The 25,392-nt window shown below is 37.9% G+C and overlaps 1 protein-coding gene and 1 long non-coding RNA gene across 2 annotated transcripts; both read left to right on the plus strand.

The window, feature by feature from the left end:
• Positions 1 to 2,440: 2,440 nt before the first annotated feature.
• Positions 2,441 to 3,253, plus strand: LOC105933652. The gene is made up of 3 exons (XR_002428790.2): positions 2,441 to 2,527; positions 2,906 to 3,031; positions 3,133 to 3,253. It is a non-coding gene; the product is annotated as an uncharacterized LOC105933652 (long non-coding RNA).
• An 8,352-nt stretch (positions 3,254 to 11,605) lies between these two features.
• On the plus strand, positions 11,606 to 25,207 carry arl8ba (ADP-ribosylation factor-like 8Ba). Its single transcript, XM_012873362.3, has 7 exons — positions 11,606 to 11,861; positions 19,387 to 19,467; positions 19,587 to 19,660; positions 19,786 to 19,879; positions 20,028 to 20,095; positions 20,492 to 20,562; positions 24,285 to 25,207. Exons 1-7 carry the CDS (start codon positions 11,739 to 11,741, stop codon positions 24,332 to 24,334), a joined length of 561 nt encoding a protein of 186 aa, XP_012728816.1. The 5' UTR covers positions 11,606 to 11,738; the 3' UTR covers positions 24,335 to 25,207.
• The last annotated feature ends 185 nt before the right edge of the window (positions 25,208 to 25,392 follow it).

Raw genomic sequence — 25,392 nt, forward strand, 5'->3', positions numbered from 1 at the left:
TAGAGCGTCTGCAACTCGTGTTCTTCCCCTTCTGTGCTCTCTTCGAAACTGTGAAGAAATTCACATACTTTATTGTAGACAGTCAAGGAAGGCTAATACTTCAAGCGAGAAATACAGCACAAACACTTTCTTTAATCATTTAATTTTCCTCCTAACATATTTATCATCTAGTGCAAGACGCTAAACACTTCACCATGATCGCTTTCTCCGTAAACACTCCAGTACATGATACCACAAAATATGATATTACTTTACTGTAAGAGCATGCCTGTAGGGTTAGGTTACATCACAGCAAGTTAGTTCACAAAAATACACAAACAAAACGATCCATAATAACGAGGAGATAAGGGCATTCCAAGCTGGTTAATGTTCAATGTTCTGTTTCAAGACTGGCTGATACACAAAAGATTTTTTTTAAGTCTAAAAGTTGATTAAACTGTGGACCTCTGTATTTGTGACAGGGTGGTTGTTGTCTGTATTAATGTGTTTAGAACATGGTCAGAGGTGATGTTCTCAACTAATCTCACCATTTTGTGGTAGAGGGATCCATTGAGCCACAATCTTGGAACCCATGTTAATTTTATAAAGTTGGTTTGATTTTTCAGCAGCTGTCACACTTTAATACCCAACGTATTGCAGTAATTTGGAAACCCTCATTACCAATTCGGTATGACGCAGACAAACTCCTTTAACAGCTCTGATTGACATTAGGTGTCAAAGGAAATATCTGTATTTTGGCCTTTTGCAGACCAGATGAACAGATGTTCTTTTGGTTTCCGTGAAACTATAGAACTCAACATGCAACAACATATTTTTACATGATTCTGAGCACCAGCAAATATTTTGACAGAGGTTCGGACAGAAAAAAAACTAACCACATGGAACATACTTGCATAGATTTTTATCTTGCACCTATAGAGGAAATAAACTTTTTCTTTTTTTTTTTAAGTCCCAGAAGTCAGAGGTTTTAGTATTTCTTATGTAACTGTCTCTTGAACTTTTATTCAACATAACTTCAAAAATGGTCATGAAATGTGTTAATTCTGATTAGTTTCTCAACCAGTATGGTAAATGTTTTTCAGCGTTTTTTTCTGTCTTTCAGGCATCTATAGATCTAGTCATACTAAGATATTTTAAAAAGTTGAAAAAGGCACACAAGAAGTCAAATTCTTGTTGTTTATTTTTAATATGGTTAGACATGAACAATCGGGAGCATACAATGAATTAAAAGGCCATAGCTTCAGCTGTACATTTCTAATAAAAAACATCATACAAATCTGAGCTTCTGGTGCAGGGTTTCATTCAAACCTAAAGTTTTAAAAGCATTCAAGAAAAACTTCTTTACTCATCATCAATATCATCCGATATCGATGCTGAGAAAAATACAAACAGCTGAAATCAATAAAAGCAGCTTGTTTAAAGGTAATTTGTTGCCTTTTTCAAACACTATCCTGCATAAACCCCTTTTGAGAAGTTGGATTCTGAAGCATTTTCATCCAGTTTAACAGACATTTCCATGAGGAATGCAACCCAGAGTACAACATAATGAAGATCAGACGGAGGACGCTTTAGTAGTAATGATCTTACTCTGAGCGAAACAGCTGTGGTTACTTCTCAGAAAGGAGTATTGATAAGCTTTTTGGGAGACAGTCAGCCAGTTCTCCTTTTCCATCTGACATCAACAAGCAATTTCTTTCCCAACACAACCTATCGCTCTCCAGAAATGTTGTCTTTCTTGAGTTATTCTCTAATTTACTTGTCAGTAGTTTTTGAAATTCTCACACCAGCCTGTTGGGCACTTACAACCATGCAACATCCAAAGTCACATGAATCTCCATCCTTTCTGATGCCTGGTCTGAACTTCAGCAGGTCATCCTCACATCTAAAAGCACACTGAATAGTTGAAAATGTGTACTAATTAAAAGGGTTAGACAATTTAACTGTGATATGAATTTGTTTGATTTTAAAACAGAAGTTAGGCCTGTGTGCTTATATTTGAGCTGAGAGAGAAAAAAAAGTGCCACAAAATAAAGCTCTTCGGTCATTTGATATTTTTTGATCGGCTGCATTATCGTGAAAGCCGTGACCACTGACAGAAGAGTTTTCAAAGGGAAGCGTGAAAGGTTTCAGCAATCACTTTAAATCTGACACCAGACTCAAATATTGTTTTAGCGAGCACTTTCAAATGACATAGAAACACAAAGTTGTGGTGAATAAAATGTAAAGACGATCACGTTAACAACGAAAACTGAATTCACCCTCTGTTGTTTTTCAGTCCTGACTTGTAGTCGGTGGTCTTTCACTTCCTGTGTTTTACCATATTTCGCTAAGAAAGTGACGTCACAGAGAAAGCCAATATAAAACCCCAGAGCTCAAGCAGACACTCCGATTACAATGACTCATCTCAGCCGCTCCGCAGCACTTTTTATAGTGTTTTCATTGAGCACTTGGACTATAGCAAAGACCATAGAATGTGGAGAGCGGCAGTATAAAGATAAAGGACGTTGTTGCAACGACTGCCCCCCAGGTAAGTACTTAAAAATTACTCTGTAAAGACATACATAAGCCACTGAAAGTAGAGGTAGAGTTTTGTATAAACCAGTTGTATTATTAGATCAAGTTATGACGTTATTTGTAAAATCAATCAATCAAAAGGACCGATTGTATGCTTGTTTTATTAATTTGATATATGAATGTTTTATTTATTCGTAGACCATTGATTTTCTTATTTGTTTGTTGTTTTGTTACGTGAATTTCTGGCATCTATAGATGCCCGAAAGAACACTTTGGTCTAGTGAGTCAATAAAGTACTCTGTACATAAAGCAGGTGCGGTTTTGTATCTATTTAAAATTGAGCATAATTACTCTTGGAGTTGACAAAATGTATTCCTTTCTTGTTTGGTAGGAACCTATTTGAAGGACTTTTGCTCTGAAACTCGTGAAACAGTTTGCCTTCCCTGTCCGGATGGCTTTTATGCAGATAAACACCACAGCTTTGACCGCTGTGAGCGTTGCCGTTCATGCCCCGCAGGTAACACTTGGACAGGAGCAGTACAGTAGCAGGTCACTCAACACAGTGGCTTGATGACTACCTTTTTCTGCCCTCTTGTTGGAATCCTTGTCTGTCTACAGGGAAAACGGCAATCTGCACCCCAACCTCAAATGGAAACTGTTTTTGCCGACCTGGTTTCCTGTGCTCCGACCACGACTGCACGCGGTGCGAGGAGAACAAGTGCGCCGCAGGAGAGGAACTAAAGAGCATAGGTGAGAGAGGGGATATTTGGACATTTTGGAGGTGACTTGTTGGAATGACATGGGATATCTGTTATTTGTTCACTTTGTCATAGGAAAGGCTTAAGTTACTTACATACAGAGATGACTCATTTTGTGTCAGGAGTGTGGGTGGTTTTACAGCTTGGGTACATATTTGCTAAAGGAAATGACTTTCCTATGTTTTATCTGTCTATCCATCCATCCATCCATCCATCCATCCATCCATCCATCCATCCATCCATCCATCCATCCATCCATCCATCCATCCATCCATCCATCCATCCATCCATCCATCCATCCATCTAATTTTCTGTCTGTCTGCTTCAGAATCACGGTCGAAACAATATTCTTACCATTGTGAACCTAAATGTCCTGGAAAGCAGTACTTTGATACAGAGGAGAACATCTGCAAGAAGCGGACACAGTAAGACCCTTTTCATTTCTGTTCAGCTATTTTTCCTCTATTATCATTTATAATTTACAACAAGAAAGGCAAGTTCACACAACTTGCTTGTTCTCCATAAAGCATTCAAACCACCAAAGGGCAGGATATTTTAGGAACTGCTCATATGACTTTACATACTACAAGATGAAGCACAACCTGCCTAGTTTATCGAATTAAGCCTTAGATGTGACAGGCTTTGCTAAGCTACTGTATTGATGTAAGTGATAGCAGATAATACAAGCTTACAAGCAAGGTAATATCATTTAACTTTTATTTCTTGAAAAAATCTTACAACACTCTACATGTGATTCGCCTTATTATCTACTTAATGTGTAAGCAGTGGTTTGGGTAGCGTCATTCAAAGGTGGGAGGGATAGATAAGCAAATTTAAAGACGCCTGTAAAAAAAAAACTTGCTGCCAACCCATACATGGCTATAAGAATTTAACTGGGCTGAAAAGTTTAAAACAGATAAGACCAATGGACACACGAGACCTTAACATTCTCTAAATTGGTGTAATATGTAACAATTATCATTATTATACCTTTTTTTGCATGCCACTCACTAAAACCTGAAGTTAAACTAACAACTGGCACAAAATGAGAGAATAGAATATGGAAAATGTATTTAATAAATGTTTCATTTATACGTTTATCCGATGCTTCTGTCATAGGAGCGACGGAATTGAAAGAATCATACTTGGGTTCTTTATTTCAGTATAAAGGGAGTGTTTTTGTATTTCGATGCAGTCACAGAAAAAAAGCTATGTAAATCTATTTAAAACTCCCAGGGATAAAAGACAACTAGAATTGCATTTATGATAGGGCTTCAAGCACTCCTTAGCAAAGGTTTTTTCTCTTTTTTTTAAACTAGCTGTGATTCACTGATTTTCATCATAAAGTAATAGGTAGGATTATAAGTTGGACTCTCCACTAAATCTTTATTTGGCAGTGTTTTTATCTGCACTGGCAGTAGTGAGCATCTTTTTCCCCCCAAAAATTCACGAAAAATACAAATTTTTCAGACAATTCCGAAGAAGATGTCAAAGTTAAACCCGGTCTGTGTCAAACACAAGCACATGTTTTCCTCTGCCTAAGTAAATGCATTTTGAAGAAATAAAGGTAATTGGAAATAGCACAGACCGCATATGTGCAATACCATATGAAAATGGACCTCTGACCAAAAGGATATTTAAAAGGTTTCATGAGGAAAGTGCGGTGAAGAAGTGTGCACATTTTCATTGCGATGTTCCAGAGTTGGAGATGCAAGCGTTAGATTAAGTTATCAATTCCTGACATTGTAGAGTGATAACCTTAAACATAGATCACAAGTCAGTTTCAAACATAACCATTTGTAAAGTTTCTTTAATCAGATGCAAACCATTTGTACCATGTGAATGAAACTTAAAACCGTCATTTTGAAGCGAGTTACTGAAAGGTGGAAGGAAAGTATGGAAAGCAGGAGGGAAAATGTTTAGTATGAAAAGTCTCAAACTATCAATCTGGAACACGGACGTCTGTAGATGTGCACAGCATTGCAGACGTATTTAACTTTTTGGTGTTTAGTCACATTTAAATCACTACTTTGAATACTTTTTAATTGTTTTTTATGTGATAGACTAATACAAAGTAGTGCATAATTGTTAAGTGAAAAGCAGATGAAATTCTTTCCTCATTTTTTTAAATAACAAATAAAAATACATAACACATTCCTTGTGCTTGAAGGTCTCCTTCATTCTGGAGACCTTAATAAAATCCAGTATAACCAGCTGCTTTCAGAGTTCACCTAATAAATTCAAAACAGTAGAGTCCACCTGTGTGTAGTTTTATCTCCACTGAGCTCCACAAATATGGCCGCACTGGAAGAGAGGAAAGCGAAAGCTTTAAAGGTAGCAGCAAAATATCCAATGTCTGGTTTGCTGCACGCAATGCAGGGAAATACCAAACATGCAGAGGAAGGTGTTGTGGTCAGACCAGGCAAAAAGTGAACGCCTACATGCAAAATGGCTTGGGTTTTGAAAATTGTAATAGTGCACGTTGCTTTTAACACGGTATCCTGATGGGGAAGTACAGTGATCACAGTATCATCCAGTTGGATTAATTTAATATCCCTTGCGCTATTGCTGTCATTCTTTGTAAAAATGCTGTGCATATATTATACTACCAATACATTTTAAAACATTGCTATGGAGAGCCACAGTGGAGGATGTAAAGAGCCACATGCGGCTCTGGCCTAGTCGAAGCTCAGACTCAAGCCAGAACTGTGTTTGAATACATTTGCAAGGCACCAAGTCCAGTTTTTTCCATTCCTTTTTTCCCCCCGCATCCCTTTTATGGTAGTGACAGTCAGTTTTAAGCAGCAAACCACCTACAGATAATAATTCTGTCTGAGGAAAGGAAAAACAAATGGGCAAAACTGTGTGGAGTCACAATGTTTAGAGTCTAATCAACAAAATGTATGATCTGCAGATGCAGTTTGTTGGGACTTGATGAAAGATTTCCAGGAAACATAACTCACGACTCTGTTTGTGCAAAGCCTGGTATGTTAACGCGAAAACACTTCCTGACAATATGTTGCCTGTAGTTTGTTGCACATTTCTCCCAACACCAGTGTGGGATGAACATGTCAGTCTGAGAAACCTAACCGTCACTTGACTTTTCTCCCGCGACAGAAAAAGATGACACACGGCCCTTTTACTGGATCATAAGCATCGGCTTTGTTTTGCTCTCCCTGACCCTCTTCGTCTTTGTGTTTCACACCTGCTCGAAGATCCTGATGAGGAGCAAGAAGGACCCTGCTGCAAGTAAACACGATTACGATGTCTATTTAACTTAGCATCGCGGGTTTTCACAAAGAGTGATTAGATTTCTGTTTCTATGCACGGAAATTGTAGAACAATCTATGATAGCGTGTTAGCAATTTGCTGACAGTGTGACAGAAAAAAGGTATATGAAGACATAGGGGGGAGAGAGAAAAGTTTTATCCTGTTGGATAGCTCTCAGATTGTGGTTTATGGTAGTCCTGAAATACTAACTACAAGCGGCTGAAATGATCCCCCGCTGTGATGTGGCTGAGCTCAGAGTTAAAGGGTGGGAAGCTCCGTCATCTGGCTGCAGTTTGATCAGCTGAGATGGTTGGGGCAAATTTTCATGGTCCTTACTTTGGAGTTTCTCAAGGTATGTCTCACTGGGCAGCGACGTTGAGGCACGTCTCCATCCGTAATGGATGAATAGATGGATGGATGGATTTCATAACAAGGGCATTAAAAATAGTTGTGTAAGTTTTATACATTGAATTGAGTACACATGCCTTACTGCTAGCTGAGGTTATGGCATGCATTATGAAAGATAATCTTTAGGCTTCAGTATCTGTGACCATTTTTATATATGGGCCAAATGGACAGCTCCCCTGGGTGACATTAGAAACGGGGGTGTGACAGCACCAGTTAAAAAAACATAACTCTTTTATTGCCTTTATGGATGCTCTGACAGTGGAAACCTGGCACCCCTTTGCTACTGCAGAGAACAGGGAGACCATTTTATGTGATTAATGGGAATTATGGCATTGCGATTGGTTTAGGGGTGCTAGACGGAGGAGCGCCACTCAAACACTGTCTGTAAACGTGTATCTGGGCTAATTTAACAGAAAGCTGGTATTCTGTCACTAAATTATTGTCTCTGCTGTAGGAAGGATTTCAGTGCAGCTGATCCCCTCTAAACCCAGTGACTTCCACCTTTCGAAGGAGGAGAGCGGGATCCAGCTCATCATCGAAGATGGATTCAAGAGCTGCTGCAGTGTGAGCGAGCTGGACTTGGAGGACGTCTCAGCTCTTTCATAATAGGGATAATACATTCAGTCTGATAAGCTTTAACCATCACTGGACTAGTTATGTATTAGCTTAAACACGCCATGGGATATTTTTGCATTTTGGCAGGTCACAACCTCAAGCTTTAATCTATTTTATTGGAAATTAATGCGAGAGACAAACACAAACAAACACATAATTGTGAAGAGAAAGGACAAATACAAATCTGGAAGGAGTGGTGTACATTTGATTTAAGACTTTGTAGAACCAGCATTTTGTTGCAAGGCTTTTGGGGTATGCCCCTACCAGCTTTGTATCCCCAGAGACTGTGAAGATCAGGTCTCGTCGCAGATTCTCAATCGGGACTGAAGTCTTGACCTTGACGAGGCTATTCTAACAGCAACTCCAGACTCACCATGGGCCTCTTTGCTGCTTCTCTGATTAACGCTCTCCTTGCCCAGTCTGTCACTTTAAATCGATAACCATGTCTTGGTAGATTTGCAGTCATGCAATACTCTTCCCATTTAAGGGTGATGGATTAAACAGTTCTTCGTGAGCTTCACAATTGGCCTATCACATACGATCCCAATGAAATACATTGAAGTTTGTGGTTGTTGCATGACGCGATGTTAAAAAGCTTAAGTAGTATGAATACTTTGCAAGACCCTACAGGTAGGAGAGAGGTTTGGGTTTTCCCCCTGTACTGTAAGTCAGAAATGTATAAATAGTGATTGTATAGTGATTTTGATGTCTAGTCTACTTTTACGTCTAACTTCGACTCAACTTGATCAAAAACGGGAGGAGGCTGTGGATAATATGTGTTTGTGTGGAACCATTTGAACAGACGCATGTTTTTACTGGTGTCAGTCTGTTTGCCTAAAATACTGTGCGACTTTGGGACTAGTTCAATCCCTGGCTTTGCCTCATCTGTGATCAAACATGTCGCTCAGGGAAGGAGTATCCTTTGTTTATCACTATTCGTTGTATTTACCTTTTGCTGATCTGAACATGTTTCTGGATCAGTCTTACTACAAACAGTTCATGTTCAGTTCACGTGTCAAGCTTCAATGACATATGACTGTTCATGCACTCATGAGCCATAACTGTATTTAAGTGTTAATTTAATGTCTTTGATGTTTTGCTGGAGAAACAAATACAGCGAGTTTGGGTGTTTATTTGAGTCAAATTAGTAATTTGTAGAAACTAAATTGATCCATTTGAACTTATTGCATGTTTGGAATACCATTTGTGTTGAAACTGATATAAGCTTTTAGATAGAGAAGAAAGTTATCATATTCATATAAGAGTAAAACAGAACTGGCACTGCAAGTTATTATGTTACAAGAAATTGTTTAATTAATTTCTTTATTATATTTGATTAATTTTGTTGTTGCTATGGTTTAAATAGAATGAAAAAAAAATTGAGAGAGAAAAATGGAAATATATATATATCTAAATATGCAACATATTACCAATCATTATGACCATCAGAGCTATTGTTTTAAATGGTTCAAAATACACTGCAATCTATGACTAATGTGAATTATTTTGGTTTTGGTAAGATTTAGTCAGTACTGGCCTGTTTAATTTAAGATAAAAAGACATGGCATGTGATTTTTTAAATCCCATTCCATTAAGCTTACTGATTTAATCAACTATAAAACTGCAACAATAATGTTTATGTCAAGGAATAAAATGTTACCAGGCAATCTGCAAAAGTTATTATGTGATAAAGAAAATGATGGTTTGAGAAGTGAACTCAACCGCAAAACTCCTTATACATGCTTAACTTTGAAAAATATGTGTATCTCAAAATGTGGAGTAAAATTAGGGAACCAAATAGATACCAACTTCAAACAAATTAACAATATAATCAAACTCAAAAGTGCATACAAGAAATGTGTTCAATGTAGGTACAAGGAGGAAAACAGGTTGCATTAGGTTAAGTTTATTGTATTGTATAATAACTCTATTAGTTATTAATATGTTTTCTGAACTTGGGTGTATGTAGGCCTACAGATTCATGTTGTGCATTGTTGTAATCTGTTTTCGGTAATAACAATCGCTTACTAGTAAATTAAATATTTGTTGTAATTAAGTTAATTACATGTATTTTATATTTGTATGACATACTGGTGCAGTTTAATGATTGTATATTGAAGTACAATATACAATAAAAGTATGCTTTAGTGCAGTAAATCAATGTGTGACAAGGGGGTAGGAGCAAATAAGTGTATACTTCTTCCTGGTACTTTTCAAAGTGATTTCTGTACATTTATCTCTATTGTTTTTTTTTTTTTTTTTTTTTGTTCACAGTTATTGTTTGAAATAAACTTTCATTCATTAATTCATTTAAATGTTATTTTTAAGACTCAGCATACTTCCCAATCAATATATTCCCCTTCAAATCAATTGAAATAGAATCCCCTGTTTGTGTATTTTGTCCAGTGCCATGCCAAAATATTGTTGTTTGTGTTTTTTTAAAATAACTATTTCATAAATCTCTGCACTCGCTAACCAAACACTGATACACTTCACTTGCCCCCATTAAAATCCATCAAGAGACGAATGAACAAGATTGCACCCAGGGTACACCCTGGACTGGTCGTATACTTACACCTAAGGAGAATTTAGAGAGGCCAGTTAACCTAACAGTCATGTTTTGGACTGTGGGAGAAAGCCGGAGTACCTAGAGGGAACCCATGCATGCACTGGGAGATCATGCAGACTCCATGCAGAAAGGCCCAGGGCAGGGTAGGATTTGAACCTACACCATCCTGCATGCCAACAGTGCTACCCACTATTCCACTGTGCAGCCCCCTTCTGGCCACTCCTTACAAAACTGTCTGCAGGTGTGTTCAGGACATGTCTGGATGTGGCATGTCCTGAACACATTATAATCTCTCAAAACTTGAGTAATGTATAGTGATACAAATATAATTTGTATCACTGTGTAATATATAGTGATACAAATATTGCAAAAAAAAAAAAAAAAAAGAAAAAAAAGATAATGAAATTCAGGTACATTTCAGTAAATACAGATATTGCTGAAAAGTTAATTCCAATCAATCAATTCAGCTCAAGTAATAAGACTGGAAATGTGAATGTTTGTTTCTGTTAATTTTCACTATCATATAAAACACACAAGGAAAGCCCCCAAATTAGTTTCTTAGGAACCTTGGTCATTACTTACGACCTATTAAAAAGGGATTCTAATACAGATCAGAATGTGAGCATGCTGAAAAGTATATTCAATTATTCAAGTACAGTAAAGTATGTGCACTCATGGAGGTGATCAGCTTGTGGTTGTGCTGAGATGTTAAGGATACCTAGGTTTCCCTAATGGTGGTCTTCAGCTTGTCTACATTGCTGATTCAGCTCAACTGCGTGCAATAGTTAAAAAAATAAATATTCTTTGTACCATTAGTGTACTTTGGTTTCGAAAATGCAATGCAAACTTAGCATAAAGCAGGAGAGCTGCTAAAACCTTTAAAAAACAGAAACAGTATTACTATGTTGTGTTCTCTATACGGATTTGATGAAAATTAAATTTACTTTGGAAAGATTCATATTTTGTGGTTGTCCACATAGTTTGTTCAATCCTCCTTAATCCTTCCACTACACGTCGTTTTGGAAACAGCACCATGTTCATCTCTAGAGGGTTCATTGTTATCTGGGCGGTAATTAAGTGAGCAGCCATTCCCAAGATTGTGCAGGCACATGGCCATAGTAAAGCATCTCTTCATATATTCATCAATCTAATGTAATATTTTAACTTTTTGAGAAAGTTTAATTTGTGCTTTTAATTGCTGTAAGAGAGTAAAAGGTTAAAGTGTCACACTTTCTGTTTTAACTATGTACAATATGTGGGTTTCACGTGATTTAATCATTTGGCGAAAACAATATATAAAAATATATAAAAATATAAAATATATAAAAAAATATTAAAATATTTTCATTGTGTGAGGCGCACTTGTAGCGTGGATCATTTTGCTGACATGAGCCCCAGAGGACAGGGGATGTAGTTCCCCCATCGACCAGCAGGGGCGCTGCTGAGCAGTGTTGGCTGCCTGATCATATGACCGCTGCCTGTGTGTCCCACTTCCCTTCCTTCCCCCGCTGCTGCCGCTGCTGCTGGAAAAACGCCACATCTGACAGGGAGGGAGTGAAAAGGAAGAAAACCACAACAAGGGGAGCGTGATCGGCGACATCAAGATGCTGGCGCTAATAAATCGGCTTTTGGACTGGTTCAGGTCCCTGTTCTGGAAGGAAGAGATGGAGCTGACGCTGGTCGGCCTGCAGTACTCTGGAAAAACAACATTTGTAAACGTGATCGCTGTAAGTCCTCAGCGGCTATTACTGCTTAGCTACCTTTTTTTTTTTTTTTTTGCTAGGTTAATGCTAACACCCTCAGCGTCGTCCGTGGGATATTGGTCGCCCACATTGGGCAGGGACTAAACTGAAACTCGGGGTGTTTTTGTGGCACTAACACCAGTCGCTCCGTCGGGTTAGCAGCGCGGAATCTGTAAAAAAAAAAAAAAAAAACACAACAAAAACTAACACCTGTGGTTAAAGGCACGCTGAAGGTGTTTTGTAAACAAGTCGGCTAACTAGTTTGCTCCCTCCTAAAACAACCCGGACGCTTGTGTTTTTTTTTGTCACCTTCGTGCTGTGGGAAATTCAGAGCTTTTAGAGATTTCCTATCACCAGGAAGTTGACAGAAACATGCCGACTGTTGCAAGAAGTGCAGACAAACAGGAGGAACCACACGGTCCACGAAGACTTAGAGAGTTTACTGTCATCAGGTCGGCAAGAGCGACACGAGCATGGCGTTTATACCCAAAGCACCGGGAATTCAGAAATGTCACAATTTTATGGGCCTCTTCTAATCAGAGGAATAGAGAAAAAAACATGCCATCTTGTTTATTATTCCTCAGCTTGGACTACAAATTAATATTCATGCCTATATGAATTCAATTAAACATTATCTCTTGCAACAGATAAGTGTAGGCATGTTAAGGGGGCCAAAATAAAGTTAGATGGAAAAGATTTGAATCTGTTATAGGTCCATTACGAGTTTCCTGGTGCATGTTTTAAGAAAGCCTCGGTTGTGCAACTTTTGCAAATGTTTCTCAAATACCGGTTGCTGCTTTTGTGGCGGTTGATGTTGTCTAATCCAGGGACTTTCTAATTTTTTTTTTTTTTTTTGTTTAAACAGTGACCACCTTAGTTAGAAAGCCAAAACAAAAATCAAGTGCTTCCACAATGGCCTATATTTTAAAACAGTAGTACAGGAGTTTTTATTTTATTTTTGTGTGTGTGTGTGTTTGACGTTTTTAGTTTGGGGAATTAAAACAGCGATCCGCCTCAGTTTGATATTCCGAGTGGCAAACTAAGATTTGTCATCAACTTCGGTCTCAAAATCCAAGATGGCAGCCGTGCAACTGAAATTGTTGATGTCTTTAGTAAAAAAAAAAAAAAAATTGTATCTTATTACATCATTTCAATCATTTGGTTAATATATGGCTACAGTTTCAAAGTAAAAGAAAAATGCAATAAAATATTTTATTGGTAGCGATGCATCAATAGGAAAATTTGGCCCGATATCGGTATCTCTTGTTACAGCTGATAAACAATTTTTTTAGCATAATTATATCATATATATTTCCATTCCCCAACAACACTGCGTAAAAAGGACCACACAGACAAGCTCTTCCCTATCTCTGTCACCTGCTCAAACAAATGCCAACACCTTCCCTCCCCCACCCGAAATACATACACAAACAGCAACAACGTGGAAATAATAATAATAATAATTTTTTTTAATATTGGCCCAGTTTTACTGATGGAAGCGATACTGATATGCTTAAAAAATGACTAACATCAGTTGATGGTGACATTAATGCAGATATATCTCGCATCCCTTGTTTGTTATGTTAATTTGAATTTAATTATGTAATGTTAATTTGCTTGGTTACTGATCATATCAAATGGCGAACCCCACACGGTTTCAAAATAGGATCTGTGACATTTATTGTTTGATACTTTTAGGGACATCAATGAAATCTAAGCATCCAGTAGCACCTGCTCCTTGTTCAGGTTCACTTTAGTTTTGTGTTCTTCTCAGTAGTTACCTTCTTAAGAAGTCTCTTTAACCACTCATGCGTTTGGATATTGGTGTCTATTAGCGCTACATCACAGTTACTTATTTATATATACCTTTTAAAAAAAATCCTCTGGGCACTAAGAGCAGCCCACATACCATCGGGGGTCTAATCAGTCTAGTTGGTCTGGTTGGCTTCACAGTAACTTGATGCTTTTCACTGTTGCCTCATTCTAAGGCCCTTGCCTTTGCCCTAAGGTGTTCGGTAAAAATCCCGGTCAGTGCCTTCTTGTTTGGCGGTTCGATGTTCGCCTGATTCTTTCCAAACTCTAAAAAGCATACGCGTTAGATTAATTGACTCCTGTTAATGTCAGGCGTTCATACATGGCTGTCTGTCGTGTGTCGGTGCTGGTCCTGGGATAGACGGCTTCTCATCTTTTAATCTCACTGCTTGCTGTACAACCCAGAACCTGTTTGGTCTTTGTGATCAGACTGGTTTTCTTTTGCTCCAATTTCTTCATCAGCTCCATCTGCAGAGCAGTTAAATCTTACTTTACAGAAGGACAATAATTTCTTTATTTCTTTAAGGTACAGTGCATTACAAAATCTGCAAGCCAATAATATATTTGATCATTAATTGAGTACTACTCTCAGATTTTAGTGATCAGTATCTTAAAGCCCAGGGTGGGAGATTGCATATTGTGGTGATTGAAGAGAAAGTGGTGAGGAAAGTATGACTTAATTGCTGATGTTACAGTTACCTCGATATCCAATGATGTTGCAGTATTTTGGTATCACATTGTCATATTTTCCTGGTATTGTTTAGCCCTAATCACAATCACAACTTTAAAACTGCTTCCCCAAGTAAAAAAAAACAAAATGTGCAACGGAGCATTTAAGCCACAGACGTTTTCTACACAGAATTAACCTGGAAGTGCAATTTAGCATAAATTTAATTCAAAAGGCAAACAACAACACAAACGGCCATCTAACGTGCAGTCTTGCAACATAACGGTTAGGTTAGGGAGCTAAATGATTGCTGAATATGAATTGGACAGTCTCCGCTTTGGGTGGTTATCAATAAGTTCTAAGCCTTCACCGTCATATATTGTCCTGATGCCCATCCCTAGTTGAGTTATCTTTTTTAATAGTGTACACTCATGATAATAATTTTTTCACATAAAAGGCTCACATGAAAAGGCTCACTAAAATTGTTCATTTAATGAACGTAAAAGATTCACATCAATCCTTTAATGATTCAACAAGGATAACCAACACTAGATTGTCGCACACTATCCGGCAGAACGTAAACGTAACGTGCATTTCCAGTATTTTGATTGGACGATCCGAGTTTGGGGCCGGATGATTTGTGCCCCACAAATGTCTACTGAGAACGTGTTGGGAATGCATGCTGCGATTTCAGATGTTCGTTATTTAAACAAGCATTGGTGGGCCTGCCCCAATATCAAGGCACCTGAATAGGATTTAGCCTTCTGAGCTTGTCAGTATTCTGGCAGACTTGGACATATAGACACAAATGTTTTTAACAGAAGTTTATTGGTAAGGGAATCTGTCTTTTTTAATATATTTCTATAAAGAATGGTCCTGTCCCACTGGTTATTGTGACATAGAGCTCCACAGCGACGTCTGGTGGGGCCAGGCCCCCAATGCAGAGACGCCACGGGGTTATTGTTGTCTGTGGTTTATAGGTCCTGACAAAATAAAGTTAATGTACAAAAAAGGGGCTTGTATTCAGGCATAGAACGCAACTCTTTTCATGCATCTTCTTTGCTAAAACAATCCGTTGTTTTATCTCTGAATATATTCTTCTATTCTGCCATTTATTTGGTGAAGCCATTTTTCTTTACATGGATGTTTAGATTTATTTACAGCATGCCAGTGTGGGTTGATTAAGTTAGATACATTTTATTCTAACCTAGCTGTAACTTATCTTCACTCCCGCTAATATAATTATGGAAATGAAATCATTTTATTTACAGCAAGTCCATAACAAGGCAGCTAGTGTTAGCTACCACTTCATGCTATTGTAAATAGCATTTGAGTCATTCCTAGCATTATGCTAGCATGACCAGAATCACCTTTATTGCCCAAGATTCGTGTGCACAAAGTATTTGACTTCAGTTTCACACACTCACCGCAAACAGACCTTCAGTGTAAACGTACTGTACAAATGTATTAAACCTTAGAGGGAATACAGGATAACAGTATGTAAATATAGCCTATGTAAAAAATACAGACAGGTTGTGGTAATGTAAATGTGTTCATTCTGTTTCACATCAGAGTAGCAGGCTTCTCAGGCTGTAAGGTGTTAATTGCGTTCATCAGGGTGACAGCCGGGGGGAAGAGACTGTCTCTGGTGGCGGGTTTTTGCTAATAGGGCTCTGTAGCAGTGACCTGAAAATAAAAGTCTAAACATAGGATCAATTATACATAGCTTCAATATGAAATGCTACTTAGAGAAAGTACATGATATTTGCATGAAACCTACGTTGTTTTTTTTTAGCTACTGTTGGCTGTTAGTAGCTTGTGAAGTTACACTTGTGAGCGTGATCAACTTTAGAATAAGAGCTGGTTAGCTAAAGATAGCAACATGCTAATGCTAGTTCATGTTAGTATAACCACATTAAAAATCCTGCTGTTTTCTCAGATTTTTAGTATAATACACGTATATTTCAGAAACCTTACAGGCTGCAGAGCTGTTGCATTTCAGGAAAAAAATATCAGGATTTTTTCCAAATTACTAACCCTGATTTTTGTATTTATAAAGCTAAAAATGTATAATTTTTTTTAATTCGTAATGCCAAATAGTGGTATTCAGTTAGTTCAGATATTAAATTGGTCAGGTTTCAATTAATCAACTGTCATTGATTAATTGCTACTGAAAATAGTTTATTGTAGACTTCAGATACAAACAAAGACATGTTCAAAATAAGGAACTCAGAGCATTTGCTACCCCTAAATTAAAAGTCACTACCATCTGACGAAGCTAAAGTGGACACCAAAGATTTGCGAAATTATTCCAATTCTTTTATCCATATGCTTAAATACATTTCCAGTTTGCATTGTGCTTAACAAGTTGTCAGAGGTTAAGTTGGGTTAGGGGTTTAAGCACGACGCTGCTCCCTCCTTTTTTCTTAAAGGCTTTGTAAAATAAATAAACAACCCATGCAGCCACTGACGCATAGTTTTGACTTCATGAATGATGGTGGCGGGGGTGGTTCCTCCTCCTCCTCTCAGTCATAAGACCACTGCACTCATTTCCACTTAGCTGAATCAGGTGACTCCAGCAAGTCATGTGCGTATATCAGAATTTTGCATGCACTCTGGGTTTACAGAGAAAGTGTTTTTATGTATTTAATTATTATTATTTTTTTTATAAAGGGATCACAAAAGTAAGAACACAATAAAAATAGTTCACAATTATATTTATTTGTGCCTTCAGTGTATAAATATAAGAGTTCATGGGAACGTTTTTCTGTTCTTTTTCAACAGGATGTGTTGACACGTTCCAGTAGGTTGCAGATAACGTTTCACAACATCTTTCCACATTTTAGAGTCTCTTTTTGCCCTGCAGTAAAATGTCCTCATTAGAAATGTTCATGACTTGTAATTTAAAAAAAAAAACAAATACCGTAGTTACCCTCAGCTAAACTCTGGTTTTATGAGTTTATTTTAAGCCAGTGTCATGTTAACCATACAGGTTGTCACTTGCAGTGAGCCATTTTAAGTTTTAAGAACAGGTCAACACTCCAGAGCAATGGTGAGTGCGGGGGGAGGAGGTGAAGAAACGTGTCCGAGCAGGTTGGAACAGGTGGAGGAGAGTGTCTGGTGCTTTGTGCGATTAAGGGTATCAGCGAGAATGAAAGGAAAAGTGCACAAGAGGGTGGTGAGATCAGTGGTTGTGTAGTTTAGAAACGAGGAAGAGACAGGAGGCAGAGCTGGAGGTAGCAGAGATGATGTTGAGGGTCACTTTGGGAGTGTTGAGGATGGATAGGATCAGGAATGAGAATAAAGCTAAAGATAAAGGCAGAGAGGCCAGACTGAGATGGTTTGGACATGTACAGAAGAGAAATGGTGAGTACCATTGGTAGAAGGATGCTGAGGCTGGAACTGCCAGGCAGTAAGTAGGCCCAGAGGAAGAGCAGAGAGGAGATTTATGAATGGAGTTTAAGAGGACATGAAGGTAGTCGATGTGAGAGAAGAAGATGCAGAAGATGGGGTTAGACGGAGACAGATGACTGGCTGTGGTGACCCCTGAAAGGGAACAGCCGAAAGGAGAAGACTTCAAGTTTCATGAAGAGGCGGCTGTGGCTCTGTGGGAAGAGCGAAAACTGTGGGTTTGATTCCAGCGTCCTCTTAACACACGTCGATGTGCCCCTGGGCAAGGCCTTTAACCTCAAGTTGTTTACTGATCTTGGTGTTGGAGTATCTATGTGAGTGCAAATGGGTGAATGTGGCTTTAGTGTAAAGCGCATTGAGTGGTCGGTATAACTTGAAAAGCACTAGATACGTAAATTCAGACCATTTAGAAGTTTTATTTTCATATGATATCACAGAACGTTTTTTTGGGTCCCTTTATCAGTGTAAACCTACAAAATTTCCATTTCAGCTTGTGAATCCTTTGATCTTTGATTTTATTTAATTAACAACACTTTTTTGCACACAGTGATGTATTTCAAGGGTTTATGTCTGGTACATTTGATGGTTGTGGCCTGAAGCTAATGAAAATTCAGTTCCTCAGAAACATGAAATGTTACATAAGACCCTGGAAGAAAAAAAGGATTTTTAAAGTGGAAATCTTATGACCTACTCAATCATTGGGACGACTGCTGACTTTAAAGTGCTAAAGCACACAGCCATTTGGACTGTTCATAAAGAGGGTAAACCACAAAAGGTCGTTGCTATATAAGCTAGCTGTTCAGACCGTTATATCCAGGTATAGGAATGGAAAGTCGAGTGGAAGAAAAAAGTTTGCAAACAAAAGGGAAGACCGCAGCCTTGAGAGGAATGTGAAGCAAAGTCATTCAGTAGTTTGGCGCATATTTAAAAGAGCTGGACTAAGCCGGAGTTGGTGCTTCAAGGGTCAATCTAGAATATTGGCAGTGACCTTTACATTAATTTTAACCACTAAACCCCTTATAAAATGTATAGAGTATTGTCAAAAGGAAGATGATAGACACAAGAGCCAACAATGCAGACGAGGTGAAGGCTGGGATTAAAGCAACGGGCTTCCTGAACGCCTCAAGGGAACCCAGACTAAGAACTGGGTGCATATACTGTAATATACATGGGCACGCTGACTTTCCTCTATTAGAAATCTTTCTTTTATAGGTCTTATGTAATATTCAAATTTTCTAAGAAACTTACCTTTTTGAATTTTCATTATGTGTAAGCCGTAAAATTCAAAGTTTGAAATATATCGTGTGTGCAATATGTTTTTCTGAAGTTAGTTTCATTTCATGAAAGTACTTAATTAAATAAATTTAACATTGCAATTATATTGTAATTTATTGCAATGCACCTGTATAGTTATCTGGTAAGTGCACATTTAACTTTGTGTTGGTTTTTGTTTGTTCTTTTCTCCCCCCCAGCAAAGTTTGGGTTAATGTACAGTTTTTGGTGTTTTTATTTGATGGAAGGGCTTAAAAACCAGCAAGATTTCACAAAGACTTGTGAAGAGGTGACGCCTGCATGAAGAAAGAACCATAGTGAATTAATTTCTACTTTGTGTCTCCCCAGTCTGGTCATTTCAGCGAAGACATGATTCCCACAGTCGGCTTCAACATGAGGAAGGTCACGAAAGGAAACGTCACCATCAAGGTTCGGCTTTATTTTGCCTGCTGTTATTAGTGCAAGCTATGGCATCAAATATTTAAAAGGACAGATTTGTTTTTCAATAAATGAGTGATTATCGAATAATTTTGCTGTTATCTCTTCAGATCTGGGACATAGGAGGACAGCCCAGGTTTAGGAGCATGTGGGAGAGGTACTGCCGGGGAGTAAATGCAATTGTGTGAGTATCCATACCGTTTCACAGTTTTTATTTAAATAAGGGACACTTTGAGTGACACGAAACTGTCACTTTGTTGTTAGTGATGACTAAAGCAGTTTTTTCTTTTCATGCCTGTAAATGCGAAGGTACATGGTTGACGCTGCAGATCGAGAAAAGGTGGAGGCCTCCCGGAATGAGCTTCATAACTTGTTAGACAAACCTCAGTTGCAAGGAATTCCTGTAAGTGTTTTCCTGCAAGCAGCTCTGCAGATGTGTGTAATTTCAGTTTAGGTCATGGAAAACTTTGTGGCTTCCTTTTTAGATGAATTCCTTCAGTTTCACTCCGTAGTAGTAATGTCGTTTCCCCTTTCATTTTTTAAATGTTTAGGTTTTGGTACTCGGCAACAAAAGGGATCTCCCCAACGCTTTAGATGAAAAACAACTCATTGAGAAAATGTGAGTATGAGTGAAAAAGAGGCGCAAAATGACTGAACCTCGTGCAGCCTTGCAAAATTCGCAACAGATTCCAGCACTTAATTGTACAATGAGGCTCTTAAAAATATAACAATATTGAAGTTTAATATTTCCCCCCCTTTACAGTTGTTTTAGTCCTGCAACATTTCAAACATTTCTGTCCTTACTGAGACGTCTAGCCTACGTTTCTCATTAAAATATCTTTCTTTGAAACTCCAGCTGTTATCGTTTGTGCATTTCTGGCTCCCTCTAGCGTCAGGTTAGGAATGCTGCATGCATGTGCCCCCCTACACAGTAGATGAATGAGGGAGGAGGATTGGTTTGAATGGTTGTCACGTTTTCTCCAATTTCTTTTCACACCTTTGTGTCTGTTTGCAGGAATCTAGCAGCTATTCAGGACAGAGAGATATGCTGCTACTCCATTTCCTGCAAAGAGAAAGACAACATTGGCAAGTTGCAATTATTCTCTATAGTGTTATTCCATTTAAGCTGAGAAAAACGGGCATATTATGCTTGTAGGTATTTAGCAGTCACTGCGGTATGCGTTCTGGATGTAACTGAAGCTAAAATTTGGGTTTCTGAAAGATACAAAAAAAATGTAATAATGTAATCTTGAATTTAAAAATCTGAACTTTAGGCTAGAAATGGTCTCAAATGTGTCCAGATGTTTCATAGTAGATCTTAAATTACATTCAGTTCCTCTCTGATTCGGTGCATTACTTCTTCTGTTGACATTTTTATATAATTTTAAATGTTATTTCACTGAGAAATGCACTGGCAGCGTTAGTTTAATAAAGTTGTTGTGCTGGATTAACTAATTTGAGGTTAATAATTAGAAGCTGTGACACAACCAGGCAGGGACATTCCACCTGTCCTTTGGAGGATTCTGCTTCTTTAACCGTTTTGTAATTCCGTTAATCATTTACAATCAAAATGTTTTGCTGTGGTATTTAGTATAACATATTTAGAATAAAATAAATACCGTCGGTTTTTTTTTGTAATTGATGAAGGGCTCAAATTGAAATAATGGGGTTTTTAAAACAGTAGAAAAAAACTTTCTAGATTTATCTGTTATTTAATTTAATTTGCAGAAACCCTATAAAATTTAGGCCGAAATCTGGTAAATGACATAATATGTGCGTAGGTTTTAACCAGTATCTTAATTCCCGTTTCTTCCAAAAAACTTGTATTACGACGTTTTATTTCAGTGAGCTAAATACAGTGTTTTGGAACATTGTAGTAGAGACTGGAAGCAGCCAGACGTCTAGTTTTTCTACATATACATATGTATTTTTCATCTGATGCTTTCAATCCACTAGGCAAGGCAGGGCAAATTTATTTATATAGCACAATTCAGTACAGAGACAATGCAAAGTGCTTTACATGATTAAAATATAAGGAAACAAAACAGAATAAAAGCAAGTAGGGATAGAATGTAGAAACAAACAATAGCATTAAAACAGTTTAACTAGAACAGTCAAACAGTGCTGTGTTTGCAAAACATTTCTCTGTGGACAGTCTAGACTCTTAAAAAAAATCTTTAAAAAAAAAAGTCTGTCTGCAGTTAGTTTTCTAAGTACTAAGTTCATGCGCCTTTTATAAAAGCCCTTCGAGCCAATGCTGCAGTGTTGGTGGATGGAGGAGAAGTGAAATTGCTGATATACAAACTGAAAGGAAAGAGATGCTGCTGCAGGTTTGTTATCGGGTGTAAACATTGTAATTTAATTCAATTTTATTTATATAGCGCCAATTCACAACACGTGTCGTCTCAAGGCACTTTACAAAGTCAAATTCAATCAAATCATACAGACAGATTGGTCAAAAGGTTTCCTACGGTGCACTTCCTATCTGATGTAAAAAAAAAAAAAAAAAAAAAATCCTTTCTGTTGTTCAAATGCTTCTCCGTGTGTTCCCATTAAATTAGCTTTGTTGCACCGAAAGTATTTCCTTAGGCAGATTTACACCTGCATGGTCTCGCTGGGCGATATGGACCAAAAATAATGTCTCAATATTTTTAGGCTTAATGGCAATATACAATATTTATCTGCATACGTTTTTCTTTTCATAAAGTAATTATAAAAAGGCATATCTGGATAAAACCTTTATACCAAATTTCTCACAGGTACATTGTTTATTGCTGTAGAGAAATATGATAAACAGCTGAAAAATAACCTACTGGAATACAGGGTTTCCTCTTGGATTTTTTTTTAGCTGTGGTGGTCGAGGAGCGAGGGAGGGGGTCACTGTCGTTAAAATCTCATTGAAATGCAACATGCGTTAACATTGCTTTATGAAATGATTTATTAATTTGTACACATTGCTTGAATCCAGACTATGTACATCTAATATTACCAAAAATTTAGTAATCAGTGGCACAGACGATGAATGAGGGGAATAAGTGATTCAAGGTATGTGGTAATCGGGTAGTTAGTCAAAGAGTTTCACAGAAAAAAAAGGGTAAATTAATAACTAAATTTATTATATTTATATCCAGCTTTGTAATGCAGGGGGAAATCAACAGTTATGCATTTGCAGTGTGAAAACAGAGAAGGTCTCCTCGCTGCTCTCGTTGCTCTGACTGCATGCAGGGCTTTCAGGATGAGGCAGCTGCCTGTGAGACAACACTGAGGGAATAGGGATGCTTGCATGCTTCACAGCCAGCCAGCCAGACAGGAGCTGAAGGTGTTTGTTTTTCAAAATAAAGCAAATTTTAACGTTTCATGAACTAATTATGATTAGAATACCTGTGTAAAAATACAGTAGATATGCTATATCATATGCTTTACATTGTTTTAACATATCTTTGAATTAATTCTGAAGGTGTAGCAGCTTTTATTTTGGTGTGGCGGTGCGCCACGATGAAATATATGTACCAGAAACACTGGGAATTCATAAAAGTATAATTCTAAAGCAGCATGGACCATCTATATTGTCATATAAACAATATAGTTTCATCTTATATCTCTTTTTAAAAAGTCTTTATTTTTGAAAATCTCGATATATCGACCAGCCCCACTGCATGGTCAGACTAAATGATTACGCCACTGTAACTTATCAATGAAATGCCTTAGAGACTGTTTTGTAGTTCGCTTTTCAAGGACCTTGTTTTGTTGTTTTTGCAACTGTTGTGTGGGAAACCTTGCTCAAGCCAGGGGAGACTATATATCAGTTAGCCAAAATAAATAAAAATAAAACAAACATATATACTGTCATTGTAACACATTCCAATGAAATGTGTTCTCTGTATTTAACTCATCCCCTTGGGGAGCAGTGGGCTGCCACTGTACGGCACCGGGAAGCAATCTGGGGTTAAGGCTCAAAGTGGCAGTCTGTGGGAGTTGAACCCAGAACCTCTGGAACACCACTCCCCCTCTGTTCTGTCTAGTTAGAAACAGAGTGATCAGACTGAAGGAGCTGTTTGCCATACTCTGTTTCTCATCTCTGCAGGGATTAAATTAAATGTGCTCTCTGTGGAGCATCACCGGTCTCCTTTATTTAAAGCTGCACAGTTAATTCATTGTTTTTCCTATAACAACATGCATGAGGAACGTTTGGAGCAAGATCTTATTGATTAAATTTAATGAAGTAATTTGTGGATGTAAAACAGACATTACATTTTTTATTGACAGATGACGCATAAAAAGTTAACACAGTAAAAACAACGTTTCCTGACTCTGGGGAAACTTTATGCTCACAAACAACCCTTGCGGTCTCATCGATGGTCTGTCTGCTGACCTCTTGTTGCAGTGGCATGTCCTGTTGTGTCACCCCTCAGTGTTGGATTATTCCTTCCCTTAAAAACAAGCCTCTTAATTGTGTCATAGTTAAACTCTGTTGTTTCCTCTTGGAAAGATGTCATGCACAAAAAAAGCAACTGGCGCACAGGGTAAAGAGAAATCCTTCTGCTTCACCTGTTTATTTCCTCAAATTGTACCCACTTTTCCTGCGTACAGAGTGAACATAAGAGTGCACTCAATCGATTTATGCAGTACCAGCAAGGAGGCATCCTTGCATCAGACAAGTGTTTTTAAAAACAATGAAAATGCAAGTTTCCCCCCAGATATATAGGCTGTCTAGCTCTGGAATGAGATATTTATACTTGAATGTTTTTTTTTTTCCTTTTCAAGTACTGCTTCTAAAACTTAACCTGTGCCTTTATCTCTGATTGCAGATATCACACTTCAGTGGCTCATCCAGCACTCGAAGTCTCGCAGGAGCTGAATGCTGCATTTTTTTCTCTCTCTCTGCTGTATTCGCCATGTTGCTGTCATGTCACGTCCTCACCACTGCGCAACGATGTACAGCCACATTTTCACTTTACCTGCTGCACTGTTTTGCTCGTTTCACACTTTTTTTTTCCCTTCCCCACTCAGTGATTCTTTCACGAACTCATAATGCACTACTTAAACTTCTGGTTCCAGATTTAGGGAAAGAAATTTGCATTATACATCAAGTGAAACTGTAATTTACAGCAAAATAAAAGACTGATTTCTTAGTTTTTACCTCACAGGCATTAACCAGGGGATATTTACCCGATAGTGGGTATAATAATCCATACACCCGGAGAAAGGTAATGTCCAGTAGACTTCACACAATGAGAAATATTCTTCATACGGCTGAGTGTGATGCCAGAATGTGAATGATTTGGACCTCATTTCTATCGTGCTCTGTTCCTGTGATTGTCCTTGACGACCGTCACCCCTCGCTTGGATCAGTGCGCGTCTTTTTTTCTTTTAGAAAATTATGCATTCTTGTCAATTCAAGCAGATCTGTACAAATATCTTGCTAGTATGATTTTTACCAATGTGGGATGTGTGTGTATGAATATATGATTCTATTTAAAGTCTGAATGTACCAAAAGTAAAGCTGTACAGGCCTGTGTGGTTCATATTAGCCTCTGTGTATAGTAGCCTCAGTGGAATGATGTCCTCTGTGCTGCTTCGAGGCTGAGGGAGTGGCAGAAATTAAAGTGCCTTGTGCAGCATCTCTCTCCTCTGAACAAAGCAGCATGTAAGGTGGGCCTACCTGCGTAGAGCCAAAAGCAATTCCACCTCAATGTGTTAGAAAATAAAAAGGCATGCTTTTTAATTTAAATGTGGTCATGTTATTTATACGTTTGCTTTTAGAATATACTGAAGCTCTCCTTAGACATACATGTTCAGATTTTAAATGTTAACAATGCTGGGCTTTTTACTATCATTTTACGCCCTGTAAATCTGTTCCGGTGTTTGTTTGTTTTTAATACTAATTGGAACATAATGCCGTGAAATTTATATATT

Source organism: Fundulus heteroclitus, chromosome 20, assembly GCF_011125445.2.
Source record: "Fundulus heteroclitus isolate FHET01 chromosome 20, MU-UCD_Fhet_4.1, whole genome shotgun sequence".
NCBI lineage: Eukaryota > Metazoa > Chordata > Actinopteri > Cyprinodontiformes > Fundulidae > Fundulus > Fundulus heteroclitus.

What these genes read in the sequence shown, in the direction of transcription:
- arl8ba (XM_012873362.3), top strand. Translation starts at nt 11,739, where the DNA reads ATGCTGGCGCTAATAAATCGGCTTTTGGACTGGTTCAGGTCCCTGTTC. An exon ending in AAGGAAACGTCACCATCAAG is followed by an intron (nt 19,468 to 19,586) that starts GTTCGGCTTTAT and finishes TTATCTCTTCAG; the next exon opens with ATCTGGGACATAGGAGGACA. An exon ending in AAACAACTCATTGAGAAAAT is followed by an intron (nt 20,096 to 20,491) that starts GTGAGTATGAGT and finishes GTCTGTTTGCAG; the next exon opens with GAATCTAGCAGCTATTCAGG.